This window comes from Monopterus albus, unplaced genomic scaffold (genome assembly GCF_001952655.1).
Source record: "Monopterus albus unplaced genomic scaffold, M_albus_1.0 scaffold174.1, whole genome shotgun sequence".
In the NCBI taxonomy this organism is placed as follows: Eukaryota; Metazoa; Chordata; class Actinopteri; order Synbranchiformes; family Synbranchidae; genus Monopterus; species Monopterus albus.
In genome coordinates this window covers 704,642-727,865 of record NW_018128054.1, presented here as the reverse complement: position 1 = coordinate 727,865, position 23,224 = coordinate 704,642, and the positions used below count along the sequence as shown (strand labels likewise).

General features: G+C 42.6%; 1 protein-coding gene across 1 annotated transcript in view; it reads left to right on the top strand.

Moving 5' to 3' along the window:
* Positions 1–22,913, top strand: part of LOC109969461 (neuronal-specific septin-3-like) — a 61,746-nt gene extending 38,833 nt beyond the window's left edge. Inside the window, exons 3-11 of the mRNA XM_020616363.1 lie at positions 14,351–14,560; positions 16,649–16,777; positions 17,103–17,184; positions 17,369–17,506; positions 19,929–20,046; positions 20,570–20,665; positions 20,849–20,945; positions 22,043–22,094; positions 22,308–22,913. Coding sequence (XP_020472019.1) covers positions 14,351–14,560; positions 16,649–16,777; positions 17,103–17,184; positions 17,369–17,506; positions 19,929–20,046; positions 20,570–20,665; positions 20,849–20,945; positions 22,043–22,094; positions 22,308–22,449 — 1,064 coding nt within the window. The 3' untranslated portion in view covers positions 22,450–22,913. The remainder of the gene's footprint in view (positions 1–14,350; positions 14,561–16,648; positions 16,778–17,102; positions 17,185–17,368; positions 17,507–19,928; positions 20,047–20,569; positions 20,666–20,848; positions 20,946–22,042; positions 22,095–22,307) is intronic.
* The last annotated feature ends 311 nt before the right edge of the window (positions 22,914–23,224 follow it).

Here is a 23,224-nt window from a genome sequence, read left to right as displayed (position 1 = left end):
CCTATTTAAGTGATTTCTTGATTGCGAACAGGTGTGGCAGTAATCGGGCATGGGTGTGGCTAGAGAAATTGAACTGAGGTGCGATAAACCAGAGGTAAGTTATGTTTTGACAGGGGGGGCAAACACTTATTCACACAGGGCCATATAGTTTTGGATTTTGCTTTCCCTTAATAATAAAAACCTTCATTTAAAAACTGCATGATGTGTTTACTTGTGTTATCTTTGACTAATATATAAATTTGTTTGACGATCTGAAACATTACAGTGTGACAAACATGCAAAAAGATAAGAAATCAGTAAGGGGGCAAACACTTTTTCACACCACTGTACACACATACTGTATATAAAAAAATAATAATAATTAAAAAAAAAAATCCCCACTCGCCCCACTTCGGGGCAGTCTTCCTTCCTTCCTTCCAGCTCAAGTCCTTTATCAGAGGCCTGTGAGCTTGAGGGTCCTGCGCAGTATCTTAGCTGTGCCTGTGTGTCTGGTCTTGCAGTGTCAAGTGACTGCTTTATCAACCAGTAGCTGGTGTTTTGCTCTTTTGGTGTTACTACCAATTACTTTCTGGGTGCGGCTCGACAGGAGCTTCCATATTGTGCAGATGCAGGTTATTGGGCAGTAGTTGGATGGTACTGCTCTCTTCTGAGGGTCCTTCAGGATCAGGACTGTCTGGCCTTCAGTTAACCACTCAGGGTGGGTTCCATCCATTAGTAGCTGGTTCATTTGTCCCACCAGGTGCTCATGGAGTGGAGTTAGCTTCTTTAACCAGTAGGCGTGTATCATGTCAGGGCCTGGTGCTGTCCAGCTCTTCATACTTGAGACCCTCTCTTGATTGTCTGCCATTGTGATGGTTACTGGGTCTTGTGCAGGGAGGTTGCTGTGGTCCGCTCTCAGGTCCACCAGCCACTGGGCATTGTTATGTGATGCCTCCTTCTCCCATATGCCCTTCCAGAACTGTTCAGTCTCCAGCCTTGGTGGGTCTGCTCTCATGTTATTACCCTGCCACTGAGAGTACACCTTGGATGGCTCAGTGGAGAACATTCGGTTTACTCTCCTGGCTTCAACTTTTCTGGTGTACCTCTTCAACCAGGTAGCCAGGGCTGTGAGCCTTTCCTTTGCAGTCTCTAAGGCCTCAGGTATGGACAGTATGTTGTACTTCTTAGGTACCCCTTTGTTCATCACACCTTTCTGCAATTCCGATAGCTGGCTAACTTTTCTCCTCGCTGCGTTGATCTTGGCTCCCAACCTCCTCCTCCATGGAAGGAGGAACATGAGAAGCTCGAGAAATAGCAAGTGCTGAAAGAAGAGCTAGAAAAGATGTGCCTTCACCTTCCACAAGTGGTCACCATGGTAATAGGAACATTGGGGACTGTGACCCCCAAACTGTGAGAGTGGCTCCAACAGATCCCAGGAACAACATCTGAGATCTCTGTCCAGAAGAGTGCAGTCCTAAAAACAGCTAAGATACTGCGCAGGACCCTCAAGCTCCCAGGCCTCTGGTAGAGGACCCGAGCTTGAAGGAAGACTGAACTGAAGTGGGGTGAGTGAGGATTTATATACATTTATATAATGTGAAAGATGATTATAACGCAAGAAAAGTTCACAAAAGGCTGCCAACATGCAAAATGTCCAGTCCAACTGAACAAATTGTGAAAAGCAATTTTCTAGTTAGCAAAATCCTAATAAGACTAATAAAGTTAAATGCCCCACTAATCATGTTGAATAGGAGGGTAAATATAAAACTTGAGAGCGCTCACCTGTGGTAGTTGACTGCCGTCAGGTATCTGAGCTCCGTGTTTGTGTGAGGAGTGGCACAACTGGTTTAGGTTCCAGTTTCCTTGTAAATGAAACTGAGCTGGTGGTTACAGGTAACCCGGAATTACAGCTGATTGGATAAAGCTTCTTTCTGTATTAAAGAAAAAGTACTTTCTTCAATGCTTTTGGGGGTTACAGTTAGTGTTACAATTGGCAAAAAAAAAAGTTTAACTCTGTTTAACAGCCCTGTGCAGCTGCCAGCACCGCTGCAACCCCAGCAGCAACCAGTAGGAGGAGCTGTTACACAGATGGTTCTCTCACACACCTGGAAGGTTATCAGACCTGGAGCTTGTGAAAGCTTTGTGTCAGTGCTGCATTTTAAGCCCATTATATTTTATATTCGGAATCATACCAAACAGTAGATCAATCGTCTGTTTCAGTGTGAGGGTCTGACATGCAGCTGCAGAGGAGAGCAAGTAAGAGCAAGGCTCATCTGGCTGTTTACTATAAATCCTCCAATCCAAACAAGTACTTTGACTTTCTCTAGAGAACTGGATCCATGTGACACCTCCATACCCCCCCCTTCCCCTCCAGGCAAGCAGAAGGGACCAAAAACGCACAAAGGAAACGTTTAATTACTTTGTGGTCACCACCCGAAACTTTCACATGGTTAGCACAAGAGCATCATACAAATAACGCTGTATAACAAAGCTTATGTCGCTGTTTTTTTTTTTTGTATTTATCAGAAGCCTCAGCATAAATGTTCATCCAGGGCAAGAAACACACTCTCTACTTTGTAGCATTTCTCAAGTCAGTGAGTCATGCTACTTCAATGTTTCTGTGCTATAAAAGACCTTGGGCAACAGCAAAGAACATAGTCCGAGGTCAGCCAGGCGACCCTGTACTCTGCCTGCCAATACATGACACCATCTTGGCTCGACGTGGCCCAGAAACATCAGCCTGTGTCATTGGCTGTCTCTCTCACTACAACCCCCGTCTCCTCAAAATGAGGATCTTTTTTTGTTTTGAATCTGGAAAGGTCATGTACTCAGCAGGTCAGCAACCCATTTAAGGAGTATGTCGTTATGTCAAATCAAACAAATAGCCCCTTTTACACAGATTGCGTAAAACTGCCAGCCTTTTGACCCTTCTTCAATCCTGCTTTTGTTGTTTAAGCCATTTTTTTAAGCTCAAAGCCGATAAAATGCCGCTTCTGTGCTCCTTTACCAGAGTTATGATGCTGATCGTGACGTCAGGCGGTCCATGTACTTCGTGTCCAATTTGAAAATGAAACAAATGGGTTGTTACCTGATTTTGTTTGATATATTATTTACAAATGGAAATCAGGAATAACAGTACATAACTATACGTCTGTTTGAGGGCAGGGCTACACACACAACGTGCAGAATAGACAGAAGCCTGCATTTTAACAGCATTCACTCAAAATCCTTCCCACAGGGTTGTGCACAGGTGTGGCTGTGTTTACTCCCCTCAATTGTTGGTTTGCATTGAATGGAAAAAGACAACCAATGTGTTGTGTTGCCATGTGTTTATGTGAGATAGTATTTCGTCTTTGTCTCTTTCAGTTCAATACACTGGCTTGCTTGTCTTGTCATGTTCGCATTATGTGCAGAAAAGCTTTGTAAAGGTTTGCATTGCCTTCAGAAACTCCACTGGGATGCACTACTAAACACACAGAAATGGAGCTGAGGTGATTTAAAACCCAACCAGAGAGCAGGAAACTCCCTGTAGGAGCTTCTAAGACCTCTAGTAACTCCTGTCAGTTTTATCTGGTGTCTCCTGTTTGAAACTCCCCAGTAAAAACCTGTGATTTAGAGAGAGCATGATGAGAAGAGAGAAGGCTAAGAACAAAAGGATTTAAGAGAGGGGGCCCTTAGTTTCAGGAAAATGTACAGTTTCCCACACATTAAGACTACAGGGGTTTATTTTAAGTCCTTATTTGGTAAGACCTTGTTCTAAAACCTTTTGAGTTGGTGTGTTTGTATTTTGTGAATTTATATTTGCTGTGGTATAATGCAGAATTTAGGGCCCATGACAAGACTTCAGGTGGGTTACATGGTATCACGTCTACACCAAGTGCAGCAGGCATTCGGGTTTGTCTTGGCAAACGTCTGTGTAACGACATGAACCAAATCCATCTCTCCAGCCTGCTGCTTGCTTCTTCAAGAACATGACTTTACCTTGAGGAATGCAGGTGCTGCCCCGTGAGTGTGTCTGCTCATGTGGCTATAAGGTTGCGCTCGAGCCCTCTGCACTAGTGTATAATTAACACTTCCTGTGAGGCTGGAGACAGCTGCTTCATCTCTTTAATCATACAAATATACAAGCGCCATAAGAACAGTAATCAGTCAAAGTGACTGGTTCGCTCTCAGCTTTTAAAGAATAAATGAAGGCTACAGTTCTTGACTGTTAAGACATTTGCAACTGTTGATGCAGTTTTTAGCTTTCATTTTTTCATTTGTGTATTTCCAAGGTTAAATTGGCATATTTCTTTTTTTGGTTGCCAGTGTTGCTCCCTCGACTTTGCAACTGAGAATAGCTTTATAGCAATTATACAATTTTTTTTTTTTTTACGTGACACCAGTATTGTTTTTCATTATTGGATTCATTGCTGGATTCTTAGCTGTAGCCAACACAGTTTAGTTGCCATCAAATTATGCAATAGCCCGACCTCAGCTGTCAGTTTTCTCCTTTAGACAAAGAACAGATGTCTCCATATCCTGTGCTCAATCTGCAGCATAAAAACTAGATGAAACATGAAGCATTTCCCTCCTTAAAGATGTCATTTGGATTTGGGAATTTGAGATGTCACATAATAGAGTAAGACTTTCCAAACCTGTGCAGCCCTTATGCTTGGAGGACACCAACATCGCAAAGTTGAGCAGCAGTGTGTCAGTATGTTGAGAACTAAAATCAGTGTTACTGCATCAACATATGCAGCATCAACGGGAATCCCTGCAGTTTGAGTTGATATGTCACAGGTCTGTGTGAGAGGAGCGGGATGTGGTGAATGCAGAGCCAAACTGGGTCAGGCCGGGGCTGTAAATTGTCCCATGAGTTTAGGACACAGACATTCAGCTGGCCTGAAGGCTGCTGTCAGCCTCGGTGTCAATAAGGTGATTCATCTTTTCCTCTTACACAGTGTTTAAACTCTGCTTCTGACAAATACACTGTTTTCCTCTGTCCCACATGTTCTCTAACGCTGATATTTTGTCCATAGAGATTAGTTTTTTGGTTGTTTTTTTTTAATCTTTATTGTGGGGGGATCTGGAGGAAGTGGGCGTGCCTTGTTGCCTTGCATGCTGAGTCACATGATAGGCACGGGTGGGAGGGTCAGGCAAGCTGCTTCCAGAGCTACAGCAGAGTTTGGCCTCTCACTGGAGCGCAGCACTTCGGTAGGGGACAACTCATACGCACACTTAACATACGGTGAGTGTTTAGCATAGCGGTGAAGTGTGTGTTTTTGCTATTTGTGGGGGGTTTTCTCTTCTTTTCTAGACAGAAAATATTTGATCATCTGTTGTTTTCAGATAAACTTGCTAAATGTCTCTGCATGCCATCCATACCTGGCTGAGGGGTCCAGCTGTTTAAGTGTTGCTGCTGTTTTTAGCATTTCAGCATCAGGTTTAATTCACATGGTGGCTGTGCTAATATGTTGGCTTGGTTAGTTCAGGTGTAAATTTGTATCTGTTTGTAATTACTATTGTTCATGTTGCATTTCATCACCTAAATGTTGTTGGAGCCTTTTTTTATCTGTTTGTTTGCGTCTCTCTCTCTCTCTCTCTCTCTCTCTCACACACACACACACTTGTATATGTACACAATGGGATGTTGCATCATGCTTTGGCTGCTACTCTGTTTAAAATCTAATTTGTTTCATCACTCCTCTTACTGTCCTCACGCTGGATGTGTTCCGCTGTTTCTGATAATGATTTATTACCGCATCACATGGCAAACACTCAGAAATGTGTGTGGATGCAACAAAGTGAGAGTTTGGCTCCACACATGATTAGTAAAGGGTTCTGCTTTACAGTAGCAGAGGCCTTAGCTAATGGTGGGCATTGAACAGTAGGCTTCATTCTCTTGCACTGGGAAATGCAAAAATATTAAATTCTGACCAAAACTAAAAGGTGTTTTCTTTTTTGTTTATTCTTTCAGTTTATTTGTTGTCTCAGCTTTTCTGATGAGCCCTTTCCTTCTGTTTGAGCAGTGAGAATAAGGTTGTGTGAGCTCTAACTGGCTGATGTGGCACCAGTTGGAATAAAGCCTGACCTGGGGAAGTATAAGGCTCTCTGACATGATCAAACCAGTGGGAAAACAACAGCCACCCTTCACCTTTTCAGAGAGTCAGCCGCCTCTGTTTTGCCTCAGCATGCACACACACAATTTTACCCACAGAGAGCTGTTGAAAGGAGCTCTGTTGTGGCCTCCTGAGCATTGCCAGGCGAGAACAGACAGCGATCTTTCACCAGTGTTTGACGGTGCACGGAAAAGGTCATCGTTAACTGTACCTTCAGTATCTTGTGTGTCTGTGTATGTTGCGAGTCAGCCAATAAGTCAGCGTGGTAAGATTAAGTATCTGTTGTGGAATTCAGAATCATTACTTTGAAATGCAAACTATTTTATGAATGCAACCGGAGGCCTGTCATGTGAAATTGATAAGGTTTTGGCAGCTTGGTGCAGATGTGCATATGCATTTTGTGCTCATCATGGAAGAGGGTTGTAAAATGTGAGGCACTGGAAGTTGTGACTTAGTTTTGACTCTACTTGTAAAACATGTCGCCTACAGACTTTGGAAACATTCTTTTAATTCAGTTGTCCCAAGACCTTTAGGTAAAATGTCCCCCCCCAAGAGTACTCATTGTGTACTCTTGGTTTTTGTATGTAGGTCAGCCATAAATACTGCTCCTGAGGCCTGGAGAAGACAAGGCCACAGGTCTTAGATCATGCATGCACTCACACACACAAACGGATTGTAGAGTGTGTCCAAGGACGTAAGGACTTCTGCTGGTTGTTGTTGACTGAATGATGCATATGTGCGCAGTCACACGATACAATGAAACATTTTATTTTTGGTCTGGAGACCTCAAACCTTTCTGTCTCTACTCTGGAGAAAGTTGCCTTCTCGTGACCTGAAGACATGGCACCTTTTGGGTCAAGTCAAACAGATGTCTGTGGTAGATGCAGTATGGATAAGATCACTGGGCCTTTTAGCCTTCCCAAAATACAGAGGTGGAAAGTAACTGAGTACTTTTATTCAAGTACTGCACTTAAGCACAGTCTTGATATATTTATATTTGAGTATTTCCATTTTCTGCTACTTAATTCTTCACTACATTCAGTGACATACTGTATTTTTTTACTCTATTTTGGTAAATTAACTTGTCAGAGTCAGATTAGTAAAACAAAATGCCATGTAATCATAAGACCTTGTTGATCCTGGGTGGAAAATTCTCAAGATTCCTGGCAGTAAAGTCCTTTAAACTTACAGCCTAATAGTAAAACTGAAAACAGCAGATTATCAAAACAGCATGTAGGGTAGTTAAAACTAGTTCCATCTACATATTATACAACAGTAGCGTGATGTATATAATAATGCGTCTACTTTTACTTTGGGTACTTCAAGTATATTTTGATGCATATAGTTTTGTACGTAACTGCTACTTGCTATTTGTACTTAAAGAATCAGAGTACCTCTTCCACTGCTGTCAAACTATAGTCTGTGTTTTGCTACTCTGTTGTGCCAGGTGGAAATATTTCTAGAGGATTAGTGTCCAAGTGTTCATCCATATTAAACCGTTGTTGTGGGAGGTGGTTTGTTGTTGGTTTTCTATGTGAACATCTTGTTGTATACAAGTTTGACTTCTTCTGACTGTTGTCCCTGAGGTATGTGTGAGGACAGATCAGATTCCCGAGCCCCCTGGCCCCGTGGACCCACACTCACCAACAGCCAACCATTTCACTGATACACTTTGACCCACGCGCTAAGATAGAGAACTACACTGGCTCAGTACCACAGCTCGGCTAATGACTTTAACAGCCTCTGTCAATGAGCAGCCAGCTGATTATTGCTAGCTAACTCACTATTCTTTGCAAAAAGCCTCAGAAAATGAACAACTTCCTGACTCACTTAGTTTTTGTCATGTCTTAATATATGGATGAAACTGTGGAAAAGACCTTTTTTCTTGTGAGTTGCTTGGTGTCAGAGGCCATTAAAGCACCTCGAAAGACAACCGTTGTCTTGTGTGCCACCGCAGTATGGAGACCGAGCGCATTCCCCTGGGTTTCTACTGTCACTGCTGCATTTTGCAAACATTTCTCAACATTCTGCAAAGTAACACTAGCTACTGAAGCTGCTTTCACTGGCACAGATACAACTTGGGCCATAGAGACTCAAACTACCAGTAGTTTAGTGAGAATCCGTACAAACTTCACATACTGTGTGAAGTACACAAGACATACAACTAACATGTAATAAGTAGAAAGCATACGCATATGTAACTTACTGTAGGATGCATGCACACAAACACACACACACACATTGTTTAAAGCCAGGTGACATGATAAGCAAGTTGAGCCCTGAAGGAGAAAAAGGGCATGTTTCTCCGGAGAGCTGAATAATGAGGACTCTGGGAACTGGGTCTTGCTGCACACACACTCCGACTTTAATAACACAACAGACAGTTTTTCACTGCCACCACTCCAATTTCCCCCTTTTATTAAGAGATTCTCTCAGAGGGTGGGAAAACTGTGTGTACATACATGTTTATGTCCCTCCCCTCGGCCTGTTGCGGTCTGAGGTATCTAATTCTGTGCTTGAGGGCATGGAACCCCATTTCAAAATAATTGAGTAGGCACACACACTTTATTCTGTGTACACTACTTTCTCAGTTGTTTGCACCATATCTTCCACTTGTATGAAATCACCTGTCAAACTCGAGTCTAAAAAGAAACATTTTTTGGATTTTATAACGGTGAATAAGATTTGCAGTGGCCCAAACACTTCAGAAGAAGTCGGCGTCAAAGTAAATTAGATTCAACTGCAATGCTTTATCCTGCTGGGAATGTAAATACAGAACAGCAAATGTTTTAAGAGAGGGGCCATAAAAAGATTTTAGACAAGAGGAAATGTCTCATGTAGTGGTTTAGTCCACTGATGTGTGTTTGACATGTTTCTCCCAACAAGTGGTGGAATGACTTAACTTAAACATGTGTTGTGCTCAGGCTGCCTCTTGTTTAAGGTCTGCTTTAAGATTACTTTGTCATACAATGAGTACCTACGGTACTTTATATTCTAGTTGTATTGTCTAGCTCACAAGTATTGCTGTGGAAGTTTATACCTAGAAACTGTAATTCATGTTTACCATTTGCAGTCTGAATACCGTGTAATTAGGGCAAAGTGGAATGCAAAACTATCACAGTAACACGAAGACTTAATTCAGTATCTATGTATATCACACTGTTAAAATGTGGAGAACCTCGTCTAGCTGATCCATTACATTAATTCACATTACATTACATTAACTTGAACAGAGAGCCGAAGTCATGTCGTCACATCCAGTTAGCCTCTGTTCCACTAGCTTCGGTGCAATCTCTCATTTAGCACTTTGTCACCAGTCACTGTAAGAAAACTCAAGCTCGTTCCCCTGGATTTATTTATTTTCATATTCTAAGACACCAACCGCTACAGCTCTTACTACTGAAACCTTTTGTGGTTTTAACAAGGTTAATTAACTTTTTATTTATTTTGCATTGGAAAAAACTACAGTTCCCATGGTCCCTTTGCAACATTGTGGTTCACTTCTATTAGCCAGATTTTGAGTGTGGTTTTCTTTCTAGCAGAGCACAACCCCTTAGCTCCGGTGTGCTGTACTGGTATAAGTTAGTCAAATATGCCAAGGAGCAAATTGAAGACAACATTACAAAGAATATCAAAGCTCATTAAAATGGTGGAAAATACTTTGTACATACTGTATGATGCAGTCCTACAAGTGTCAAAATAAAGCAAAAGAATTGGCAGAATCACAGTTTTGAGGAACTAGATACTGTACTAGGTCCACTTTCCCTCTTCCCTCTTTTTCTGGGTTCTTCTCTTATGTAACAAGTCAGTCAGTTCGTAGGGTCAAACCCATGGGTTTGTCATAACCTCAGCACAACACTTTTCAAACCTAAACTGGGAACACAGCCTCTGACCTGCTCGCCACGCTGTCAGGATCAACACCCTGGACCGCTAAAAGCATGGCTTAGTGGTTCTGACCGCATTGCCACTAAACACAGACAACACTGTCACACTTCTTCATAGTTCATGGTTTTGGTGCCTTATAAAAATACCTTGCAATGACCAGTGACATGTTTAGCTCGTTTCAACTGCAGTTACATCCTTGTGTGGAGGCCTGTGTGTAGTTACTGAGGAATGCCCCAGGCCCAAAAGTGGAATAAATCACAAACTACGCCACAAAGTTTTTTCGCCTTTCCCTTCCCTCCTCCTCTGTTCTGTAGTCTGTCCTCCTTTTCCTGACCTTATCTGTCCTACCTCTCCTACCTCAGTGGTCCTCTTCCCTTGTTTCTCCTCTTTATCTTCCAGCTTTTTGTGACAAAATCTTTTCCTCTTACTTTGACTCAACATTTCTTTCTCCTCCCTGCTCTTGTTTCTCCTCTTCAAAATGTTTTGTGGTATTGGAGCCTGCCACATTTACAAAAGGCAAAGCAACCTGATACTTTTGGAAGCAAGAAAAAAAATTCCTTAGTCTGCATAATTGAAAACAGGATCAAGCCCAACGAGTCATTCTCTGCTTTCAAATTTTTAGAGTTATTTTTGCTCTTTTACCAACTGACAAAATACATTATCCGTGGCGTCCCGTAACTGGATCTGACAGGGGGGTAAACATTTTAGAAAACAGAGTTGTTAACTTTTAAATCCATGGTGTTGTATGTTATTGAGGCATCGGTCACTGTGAGGTGACTTAACCCAAATCATTTTATGGTGCCCACAGAAAGTTATTAACACTCGTCACTCTTTTCCTTACATGTTGGATCCCACGGTGGGAATTTGATCAAAGACCACTTTCTTAAATCATGTAAGCACCAGGCCTCTCTACAAGACAGGACCACAAAATCTGCAAATGCTGTGGGGCCCACCGTGGTTGATATTATACTTTTAGTGGTTCAGATATCTTAAATGTTGCAGTTAATTCACTTATCTGTGGGGATCTGAAATGGAAGTTTAAGACGGCGCGTCAGAAGGACGCTGCTGGTCATTTCAGATGTGGCAGGTGTTTTAATATACTTAACATGATTGTTTTTGAAAGATGGAGCCAGATCACTTGACTTGCAGCTGAGAGAGGCTCATTGACACATTTTACACCATAACTACATCATTTTTATTTATAATGTATTGAAATACCTGATGTGTGCGGTGTATTGTACATGATGCGGCATGAACCTGACATTTTTCAGTCTGTCTGCGTTTGGTGAGGCTGGGGTAATGTCCGCCAACTGGTAAGCTACCAGGTGAGACATTTTTCATGTGGAGGTCCAAAGTCTTAACATTTTTAGGATAGTGCTCTGACCAGCTGTCTCCTGACACCTGCGTTTACCGGCTAGGAGCTATTATCGTTCTGCAGCACTTTGGCAGGGCATCAGCTGAAGGTACACAAATACCTCTGTCTGATAAACGGCCCGTGTATCCAAATGTAAGCTGGAGTCCTTCACCGGTCTGGTTTTATTCAGTTTCAAAGCAGCCTTGATAGTTTTCTTCACTCACATTCTTATATGAACAGTGCGACATTGTGGCATCTGTAGTATTGAAATAGTTGAGGCAGCTCTGAAACGGTTTATTGCCTTTAATGAAATGGATGTAGTTTCACTGCTGGGTAGAGCAGGGTTTCCCACAGCAGTGGCCTGGGCATTTCTTTTTGTGCATTTGCCAAGCGGTTTATAGTGTTCAACAATACTTTGTGGAGTGCATTCATGAAGGACCGTGGGCAATGCTCTGAAGGGTGTTGCTGTTTGTCTGGGAAACCTGCTAGTTAGGTTGCAGGATACACAGACAACTCTACTGCTTGTTCTCTCTCCTGTCCCATCCACCCTCTTTTGGTGCCTTTAGTATTTAGGATATTACTGTGTTCACTGTTTGCTAAACAGAACAGACACCTTGTAAATATAATAGATGTGGGCACCGTTTTTCTTGGTACTCTGCATCCAAGGACAGGACCTCATATCAGATACATTTGTTTGTACGCAAAGCTTTCAAATTGGAATAGTGACCGAAGATTAAACACTCAGGCGCAAGCTTCACCATGTATTTTGTCACTGATTAGGTAAACAAGTGAAATTCATTATTGCTTGTTTTGGATTTTGCTGGTATCAATAGGATGTAGTGCTGCAAAAAGAAGTAATTGCTGATTATCTTCTCAGTTAGTCACTGTCTGTAAAAGTCCAGGGTGATGTCTTCAACTGTTTATTTGTCCAAAATCCAACAATAGTCTCTTCAGAATCAAAAAAAATCCCGACAGCTGAGAAATTAAAGCCATTAAATGTTTATTTTTCCTCTTCCTGGTTCAGTTCTTAAAGATGTCTCTGACATTGTGACCATTCAGTGTGTCAGATTATCTCTTGTTGTAAACAGAAGAAGGCTGATGGTTATTTTAATTGTTTTGCTGAAGTACAGTAGCTGCTGTTGGATTTAAGAACACTGAAGCTAAGACTAAGTCTCAGGTGTCTGTTAACGTCATTGGTTTTATTTCTATGTTGCGCTGCTGGTTTCGTGCCTCAGGTGAGGCTCAGCTGTTGCAGCCGTGCCCATGAAGGTGTTGCTAGCCCCTGGTCAGCATCTCTGTTTACAGCACACAGATTAGAGACGGCGTCGGATCAACATGAGCAGAGGATAAAATAATGAGGGCTGTGCAAGGTGAGATAAAGGTCACCAAAAGCAAGGAGTTTGGACAAATGACAGATGTAACATTGAAGGTAAAAGCCAGATGAACAGGAGGAAGAAGATAGAAGGGGAGAGACAATAGAGAGACAAAGAGACTAGTGTAAAGGGAAATTGATAACAGGAGAGAATCGATGTGTGGAGGCAGGAAAGGGCGAGGTCGAGAGCAACGTACAGGAGCAGAGCTGAGGTATGGGAATGTAGGTGGTGCAGAGAAGAGGTGGAGGGCAGCGAGTCCCAGTAAGGTGCTGATTGAGTGCTGGAACAGGATGGGGAAGTGGAGAAGGAGGCAAGGAGAGCTGTGGGTGGGTCTCTGTGACACATGTACGCACAAACACAATGGAGCACATTATAAAACTAAGGCTCAATGCTGAATGTGAACAGGTGGTGTTTCCACAGAAGTGTTTTTCTTCATTAATCAACCCAGTGCCAGCTTTACATGTGCAGAGCAGTGATGCTGTTCCCTGTTGCTTTAAGTTCCACAGGCATACAAATGAACTGGCCACTTGTCTGGACTCTTTCTCCATGTGGCAGGCCAGTGTTGAGGAGTAAGACTTGTGCCAGAGCTGGAATCCAATAGCTGTGAAATTCTTGGCAGCCATTCTGTGCTGACGGTAGCCTGTGTGTGTGTGTGTGTGTGTGTGTGTGTGTGTGCTTGACGTGTATTTGTACAATTCAGCTATGTGATCAAAAGGGGAAAAGGCTGTGTGTGTGACCGCTGTGTTTAAATGTGCAAACTCAAGCATGTACTTTGTGTTTGTTGTGTGTGTGTGCGTGTGTGTGAGCCAGGCTAACCTGGTGAGTATCATGTTTCACTCTCTCTCTTTTTTCCACTCTCCCATCAATGGGTGAGTAACCGTGCACTGTGGAGAGCAAAGCCAGGGAGGCCTTGTGAGGGATAGCAGCTATTGAACCACCGTACATCCAAACACTGTAAATTCACCTACATTGTTCAGCAGCACTGCAGCCACTCTCTGGGTGCTCAGACCTTAGTGAACATATTACACATTGAATATTTATTTTTCAGCAATCTGTGAAAGGACATTAGGTTAATCATTGTCAAAACAAGCTGCAGTGCCAAGTGCAAAGTACTTGAACATTAGTGTGGTTGAGTCTGTGTTGACATGAGACCAGCCATCACCTCTGTTTCAAAGTCACTGGGTGGTTTTATATGCTCTTATTATAAAGCAGACTAAACAATGAGTATTTCATCAGCATGTGTATCTAAAGCACTGATTAACTAGTTTGTCAGGGTTTTTAACATGTATAGTGATTTCCATGGATTAAGAAGTAGTGTATAAAGCTCAAAGAGCAAATCTCACCAATAGTTTATTAATATTCTACCACTACAGTAGTTTATGATGAAGTTTTAGAATTTTTTTTTTTTCCCCTTGTTGTACTGTTACTTCTCTCCACCTCCATTATGGTCATACCCTTAATCGTCACATAGTAAACCTCAGTAACGTCCCTCAGACCTTGTTAATGTCAGTGTATTTATAAAGCACACTTAAAAACAACAGTTGCAATAGTTATAAAAGGTTGTGGGGATGGCAGAGAGTTCCAAACAATACAGAGTATTACAGTCCTAAACCTTAAGGTTGAAGCTGAGTTGTGTCTCTCGTTCTCTGCCAAATCAGGGCCAGAGGCGATTTCCAGCTACAGCAGCAGTGCCATGTCTGAGGTGGTGGTGCCTGATGCTCTGGCGTCCCCGGCTGTGGGCGGCCTGTATGGGGAGAAGGCCGGGGGCGCCGTGGTGGACTTCAGTTACGTGGGCATCGATGCCATTCTGGAGCAGATGAGAAGGAAGGCCATGAAGCAGGGTTTTGAGCTCAACATTATGGTTGTGGGTGAGTACAGCTCAATTATTATGGGTTTCACCTCTGAACATTTGATAGTTTGATGAATACAAATGCTTATGCACTGTGAGTTTTGCTCATGGCATCACTAGGCTGCATGCATGATAACACACTGTACACTGTATTTGTGTGTTTTTAATCATGAAGAGTTTGTCTCTCATTCTCTGATCATTGTCATCATGTATAGAATATGTTAGTGTATTTATCTCAGAATGAGCACAACCAGCTGTTGTAACGTGTCCTGTTTGTCCCGACTGTGTCTCCTCTGGATGACGTCGGTTTGTGTTTCATCCTCTAACATAAAAGCTTTCTTAAGCCTTAGGGTTGTGACAGAGTTTTGAAGGTAGTGATAAACAAAACAAAACAGAACAAACTCTGTTTCCATGTGGGGGTTTTTTTTTCTGTATTCAAGTGAAATGATATTCGGCCAGTGCAGGAAATGGCTTTTTTTTTTTACTTGATGAAAGGGTTCATATTTTTATGGTCAAGGGGGTGTTACAGAGATTTTGCATGATGACGAACAGTGAAGTGGTGGCCTCAGGACACGTAGAGTCACTTTAACCTGTTTTTATTGGGTGGGATATGGTGCAAAAGAAAAAAGAGGGGTAAGGCTGTCTGCATCTGATTTCTAAGACGCACGTGAACTTGATGGTGTAGAGAAAATATTGTCACTGTTGGGTGATCATTTGATTTTCATTTTGTTCTTCTTCTTCAGCAGTATTATAAAGATTGTTAGCCTGTTTTTCTTAGCTGTTGATTTTGTCTTGTGACCGTTTTAAACGACATCTGCACCCCTATGGCCACATACTGTGGGCGAGCCTCAGGTTTTGGCAGCATGCTGCTGTTGTGATGATGACTAGTGAAAGAATGCTGGACCAAAACACTTGGGGAAGTGCAGCTGTTCACAGAAATGATGGACACTAAAAATGGGGGCATCAGTTCTGCCAAAGCATTATAGCAGATAAAATCCAAGTCTGGCATGTAGTGATTACTACTTAAACTTCTAGCTGAAGTCTAGATTTCATCCAGAGAAATCTGCTGCTGTTGTCTTTCAGTATTTACTGTATGGATCCATCTGCTTCTGTTTGAGAGCGTCTCCGTAAATCAGTGACCTCGACATTGAGGTAGCCTGAAGTTGAACCAGGAATGTTCACTGGCCAGTGGGCCCCCTCCCACTCCTCCTCCTTAATTAACCCATGGTGAGGTTAGCATGGCGTACAGGGGTCTCAGATAGTCCCATCCATAAAAACATTTAGACAGTTGTTAATGTCCCAGAGATGGGCGCCTCACTGGTTCATCACCCTCTTTGATAAAGGTGCCCTCAGTATATCCGATGAGCAGATGGAGAGCGGTATCACACTGTAATGTCATGTTTTACAAGAAGAAAACTGCTAATGTGATGGTCTATTTGGAATGTGTGTATCTGCAAATGGTAAATTATCTAATTAAAGCAAGAATAAAACTTGATCTTATAAAGGGTCCTAATATAAACTCTTGTTTCTTGTTAAATCTGATGGTTTTATACACATTTGGTTTTATTGTATATATCGTTTTATTGAAAAAATTACTGTTACGTACTTTAACTGTTTATAAAAGTGCTTTTTAAATAATGATTACTGAGTTCACTACTTAAATTATTTTATAATGTCTTTGACTTGGTGTCACCCAGAGTATTAAAAAGTTATTATATTAAAGATAGTATTTAGTATTTGACTGTACTGGCTCACATCAGTGTAGAGAGATGAAGTTCTGTTCACTCAATGCACAGAAAACCCTGGACCCAGGCTCTTTTTGGTTGTGTGTTTGGGTTGTAGTCATGTGTCTTTTCTGGCAGTGTTTGTGCAGACAGACGCCTGCAGTTTGTCACTGCTTCAGCCTGACAGCTTGGACTTGTCCTGAGTTTTAAACTGTCATGGAAAACAACCATTGAACCTTGTTTTGGTTTATTATGACACCAGCGTTACTGTGTAGAGACTAGGTACCTACTGTGCAAGCAGGCGCAATGGATTTTTTTTTTGTTTGTTTGTTTGAAGGTGTGTCTGTTCCTCACAGTCTCCCTGTCTGTGTTTTTGCTTATAGGACAGAGTGGCCTGGGAAAGTCTACTCTGATGAACACGCTGTTCAAGTCTAAGGTCAGCCGTAAGTCAGTGCTGGCTACAGCCCAGGAGAAGATCCCCAAAACAATTGAAATAAAGTCAATCAGTCATGGTATGGCACTCTTGAGCCCCCATTTCTTTTGTGTTCCCTCTTTTTGGCTGTTTTACATCTCATACTCTCTTTCTTCTGTCTTTACATGTTTCCCTATGTCAGCCATGGTTGTTATATGCTGCTGTCTAGTTACTCCAAACATTTCCTTTTGCATCTTTAACTTGTTTTTTTTTTAGTTCAGATTTTCTTGTAATTACAGTAGTACTTTTGAAAATGTATTACAAAATATCTCCTCATTTTCTGAATACATTTAAAGTTCACGTGGTATTTTTGCTGTTGCACTATACAGTGTGCCGGCACTGACTGAGCTTGTGTTTCTGTCCAGATATCGAGGAGAAGGGTGTGAGAATGAAGCTGACTGTCATTGACACACCAGGCTTTGGAGACCAGATCAACAATGAAAACTGGTACACTACAGTTCTATCACTGCCTTAACTATGTGAACAGTGAGATTAAATGGTGTCTAACCAAATGTCCCCCCCGCCCCCTCTACTGTCCTGTTGTCTTATTTTACCCTCCCTCTCCCCTTCACTTGGCTTCCTAATTTCATCTTTTATCCGTCCCTCTCCTTTCACCCCTGACGTGGTCTAGCTGGCAGCCCATCATGAAGTTCATTAATGACCAGTATGAGGCATACCTGCAGGAGGAGATCAACATCAACAGGAAGAAAAGGATCCCAGACTCCAGAGTCCACTGCTGCATATACTTCATCCCCCCAACCGGACACTGGTAAGGACACATAAAAGCACAATCAGACATGGTTACAAGTAGATTTGGTGTACCTGAAAAAAAACGACAGAATATAGCTAAGAAAGGCCGAGTATTCTCAAACCTAAAATGACATCAGTGTTGCTTTTTGCTGCTCTTGGGTGAGAATGTTCTTTATTAAGCCGATGGCTAGCTTAGCTTCAAGACAGGAAATAGGGGACAGCTGGCAACGAAATCTACCTACCAGGACCTGTAAAATCCTGGTCGCACCACTAAATTGCAGTCACTGCTCAGAAGAAGCTTGAGCGGACCAAGGTGGGCCCCGCATTGCGAGTTATTGCGGGTTGCTAGGCAACAACAGCATGTGGAGCAAGTCTGCTGTTGCAGCAGAGTCTGGGTTCACTGGCCAGACTCTTCGAGGAGGTTGACACGGTGCTGTCTTAAAGAATGTTGCTGTCTTGGAGCTGGAGTTTGCTCATTCATCTTCAGCTCTGTGCTCATAGCTCAGGTCGTTTCCTTTCAAAATGTCTGGACTAACTATAGTTCTGACCAGGAGGGGAGGGGCCCACAGGGGCGTGACCTCTGTGCAGGTTTTCTAATTACACCTCATTCATAAGATGACCTGATCTGATGCATTTTAACATGTTCCATGCTTTAGCCAATGTAATTGTGAGACTAATTTCCTCATAATATCATGATGTACAGTATATCAAGACAGAACATTACATTTATACACCAGTTCATGCCAGATTTAAACTATTGGTTGCTGCATTTCAAGTGACAGTTGTTACAGTAGAATCTCCAATTAAACTGAAATTAGTAGCAGTATGAATATGCAAAATACATTTCAATATCCAGAACTGTGAAATTCAAATTACAATTATGTTTTTTGGAGTCTTTGTAAAGAGGGAGTGCAGACGTCCATCTCAGTTCATGTGTCTGTGGTTTACAAGCTACCTTCCTCACAGGAAAGGCCAGCAAAATGCCATGTGGAATGTCTTTGAAAAGCACTTCGGCCAAATCCTAATAAGCACCCCAAAACCAGACGGTGCCTCATCTGGTCCTCCAAAGGCATCTTTATCAGTGATTTTTAACTGTATTACTCTAGTTGCTCTCTCACTTGCTCACAGCTCGGTCTTGTCCAGGTTTGACTGCATGTTGTGACGGTGAGAGGTCAGTGTCCGGATGCAGGAGAGGGGAGACTTGGCGCTTCATGCCCAGCACAGTCAGGCCATTTAATAATGAAGGCTGACTTGTCCTTGCTTTACTCAGGAGACAATATAATCTAATAACAACAACTGGAACTTATCACTGGCAGTAACCGGGTGTTGACAGATTGTATAGTGTATTGCTGCAGGCTGTCTTTGTTTATTCGGAAGCTTTTCAATGTGAAGCACAATGGTACATCTCTGCTTTTTCACCCCTCATTAAACACACACATTGTACATGCACATTTCCGTTCAGCACGATGCAACATGTCCCAGCACACCAGTCCACCCTCCAGACACACACTGGAAAGATAGCCTGCTCTCTCCAGGCCCTCGAGCAGACCAGTGTCCCATGTTTCTCTCCCTGGATGTCTTACAGACGCACACATCTGGCTCTGATCGAACTGCAGAAACAGCCCTCCCCCTCCCTCCGCACTCTGTTGGTTCATGCAGAAACAGCCCTCCCCCTCCCTCCGTACTCTGTGGGTCTCCACTGCACTGTTCAGAGAAGCAGAAGAAATTTGGGAGAGGGTGCACACAGTCTCATGTGTCCATTAAGTGATAGATGACGGTGCATTTTATAGCTTTTGCATTTGTGTAACTCTAGACAAGTGCAGTGGCCGGTCTTGGGAAAAATGTTGAAAGCAGCTGAGGATTATCTCGTTTGAACACACACACACACACACACAGAGAGAGACAGTCGATCACAGAGCGCCACTATTAATTTTTGTCTCATGACCTGTCTTTTACTCAGGCTGGTGGGAAATGGCCCCGGTCTCTGTGCCCCATCTAGCATGTTGATCCAACACTGCAGATGTCACATGGCCCAGCCAGCAGCTGCTTTGCCTTAAAACGCGAGAGACCAGGAGTAAATGGGTGCAATCATTTCTGCACTGTCGTCTTCTGAGTGTGCTCTTGCATGAGTGCACAGGACTCCATGTTGACTATGGCTAGTCTTTGTTGTGAGCCAGGCCAGAATCCACTGCTCTGACCACATACAGATGCTTTCATCAAACCGCGGGAAAGGCCAGAGTGTCTCAAACTGACCACAACTCCTTTCTACCTCATCAAGAATGATTAGGTCATAGAGGCAAACTGTAAAATATGTTTTGTTAGTAACATCTGCCCTCTGGTGGAAGACTTTTATGTTACAGTTTTACTTGTGTTTTTACATTTAATGTCTGATTTACCCCGGTGTCCCTCCAGCTCTCTTATGTTTCCTCTTTCCTTCTCAGTCTGCGACCTCTTGATGTAGAATTCATGAGACGCCTCAGTAAAGTGGTCAACATTGTCCCAGTCATTGCCAAGGCTGATACACTCACCCTGGAGGAGAGGGACTTCTTACAAAAGAAGGTAACATCTGTCTTTTGTTTTTTGTTTTTTTTTGTTTTTTTATATAAATTCTGCAATCTTTAATCGTGAAATCCCTCAGTTAATCTACAACCATCCTCTCTCTTCCTTCTTCATTATTGCTTTTTTTCATGTTTGAGATACAGATCTCAGGGTTTCTACTCATTAGGAGTAAGGAGGTTAAACTCCCCCTGGTTTGTGTCTCTGTGTGCATGGCAAACTTGGTGTGTGCACAGGTTTATGGATTGGCATCCCTCTTGTCACTGATTTCTGTTTTGTTTGTATGCAAACAGAGATTAGACCAAAGCCCAAACTTTTGAAGTCAGTTAGTACGCAGATTAGCCCTCTGTAATACAGTGTGTGCACTGTGCAGGTGTACGTACATTTGTTTGATGTTTCCTGAGATTACATCCAGCACATCTGCCTGTTTACTCCTGTGATTAAAGGCCTTAGTTTGTATCATTTCAGAGCTGTTATGTGTTAAAGATTTGTTCTTTCTGTGTATGTTTGAACATGCTCTCGCCAGATCAGGGAAGAGCTGCGAGCCAACGGGATTGATGTGTACCCTCAGAAGGAATTTGATGAGGATGCAGAGGACAGAATGATCAATGAGAAGATCAGGGTGAGGGAATCATCTCAAAGCACTGGCTCTAATACATGTGTAACATTTGTGCCAGGAACTGTTTCAGTCATCCTTATTTAGGCACAAACATGCTTGTCTGTAAGCACTGTCATTCTGAATCTATCCAGTGTCATTCCTAATATACTTGGTTTCAGGCTTCACTGTCTGTTGACCTTTGAGCAGGAGATGATCCCATTTGCTGTGGTGGGCAGTGACCAGGAGTACCAGGTCAATGGCAGGAGGCTGCTGGGGAGGAAGACCAAGTGGGGAACCATTGAAGGTACAACTCTCCCTCCCATTTCAGTCTTCATTTTCCCTTTTTCATTTGTTCTCAGATGCACTTTCCAGAATCTATCAGTATGCACATAACTAACCAGAGAAAGGCCAAAGATAATGTTCTCAGTGAGTCAGCCAATAAAACAATGCTCCATTCAATGGTCTGACTGGTTTCGTGCACCATGCAGCTGTTCTGGCTTGCAGCAGACACTGGGTAAATCCCAATTCCCTTTTTTTATTGCTCCTCACTCCTTAGTTATTGCTCGAACTGGAAGTCATCCCAGTCCTCCATCTTGAAGGACATCCCAAAGCTCTTATTTCTGCTCTGAGCAGCGAGCAGTGACGAGTGAGGATGCACGAGAGCATCCTTCACAGAAGCCTTTTACCGACTGACATGACCATTTATTGGAAACCAGCTGGCAACACTGACTGTGTATAAAAACTGGACCAGCCCACCTAGGTGACCTGATGTCACCTATTGGTTTTCTGAAGAGTGATTTTGAAGCTCAAATCTGGCCATCGCCATATTGGTAGCACTTCACTCCACCTGCACTGTCGAATTTGTTTGTTGTTGTTTTTGGCTTATAGTATACAGTACCTGTTGAGGGTTATCAGTTGGCCAATAGTGTACCACTATAGTGTTGTTAACATCATTCTTATTTGTCTTTCAATATTTAATTATGTTATTCACTCCAGGCAGGAGGTGCCATCCCCCCAGACAAGTGTCTCATAAAGGAACTTTCATTTCCTGCAGACACAGCGGCGCAGACACACACACACACACACACACACACACACGCACGCATCTGGCAGGAATTTTTTTAGTTAGTCTTATCTGTTCAGAAGAATGCAAGTAGATGATGTTGCTAACAGACATCTGCAGCAGACGAGGGCATCAGAGTGTTGAGATGATGTACAGTACCTACCTATGTCTGTGTGTGTGTCTGGGATTTCACACTGAGGTCACTAGCTCCTCCTAGTGGACTGTTCAGGAAACTCACTCACAAAGCTCACAAGTTGTTTGTGTCTGGGTCTTTTTTTGCCAGTTCCATCTACTGCTGCCTGTTGTAACCAACGTTTGATCCTTTCTCTTTCCTTTAGTTGAGAACATAGCTCACTGTGAGTTTGCCTATTTACGAGATCTCCTCATTAGGTGAGTGATTTTGTCTCCATATCAGAATGTCTTTGTTTTAAATTGTCTTTTTGTGCAGCCTGCTGCACATGCATCACTGTGCACAGTGGAGCTAAACCATCCAAGTGACCACATTTGGATGGAGTGGGACATAAAATGTTATTGTAAAGTGTGCAGGCTTATCATTCTCTTCTACTGGGTTTTTATGTTTGTGTATATGTGTTTTTGTTTCAGGACCCATATGCAAAACATTAAGGACATCACCAGCAGCATCCACTATGAAATGTATCGTGTGAGATGCCTCAATGAGAACAACACAGCGGTGGCTCATGCTAACGGTATCCCAGAGCGTCACCTCGTCACTCATGAGATGTAGATGCCAGCTGCCCTGTCACAGCTGACCTCGAGTGGGTGTGTTTCATTTGCTACGAAACTTTCACTGACAACCTTCCCACCACTTCAGCCCTCCACTCCAGCCCCCATCGCACAGGTGGGACAGCAACTTAAAGGCCTGCCAGAGAGACTTTTTCCAGTCATTTTCGGTGGCTGTGAATGGACAGTTCATGTCAGTTAAACACTATTCTGTCACTATCACTGACAAAGAGAGTGAAGAGAACTTTGGTTCTTCATATTGTGCCTACAGCTTGTTTTTTTTGTTTGTTTGTTTTTTTTTTTACCTGCTTCCTGATCTTAACCTTTGTGGTTTTTACTTGTGGTGCCAAAAGTTCGGTAACTGCCAAATAAACAGATGCTCACCATGTTTTAGTCAGAATTGCCTTAGTCAGTGATATGTTAATTGTGTCCACTTTAGAAAAGTAAACATTTGATATTTTTAGCAGTGCTTATAAGAATTCATACCACAACAGAAGCACAGTGTTTTTTGTTTCTGCGCACACGTGACGTGATATTCGTTATTGCACTCCATCATTTGTCATCAATAAAGCATGTTGTTAAAGGGCAGAGCAGCACACACACAGACCAGTCTGTCTGATGTAGCGTCATTTAGCTGTCACCCCCCCCCCCCATACACACACACACATACACAGTTAAAACAAGAACGGTTATCAAATAGCACATCATATGTTAATCTTTTCTCACAAGCCGTGTGTTTTGCTTTAACTGTTATATGTTCATGTCACATTAAATATGAA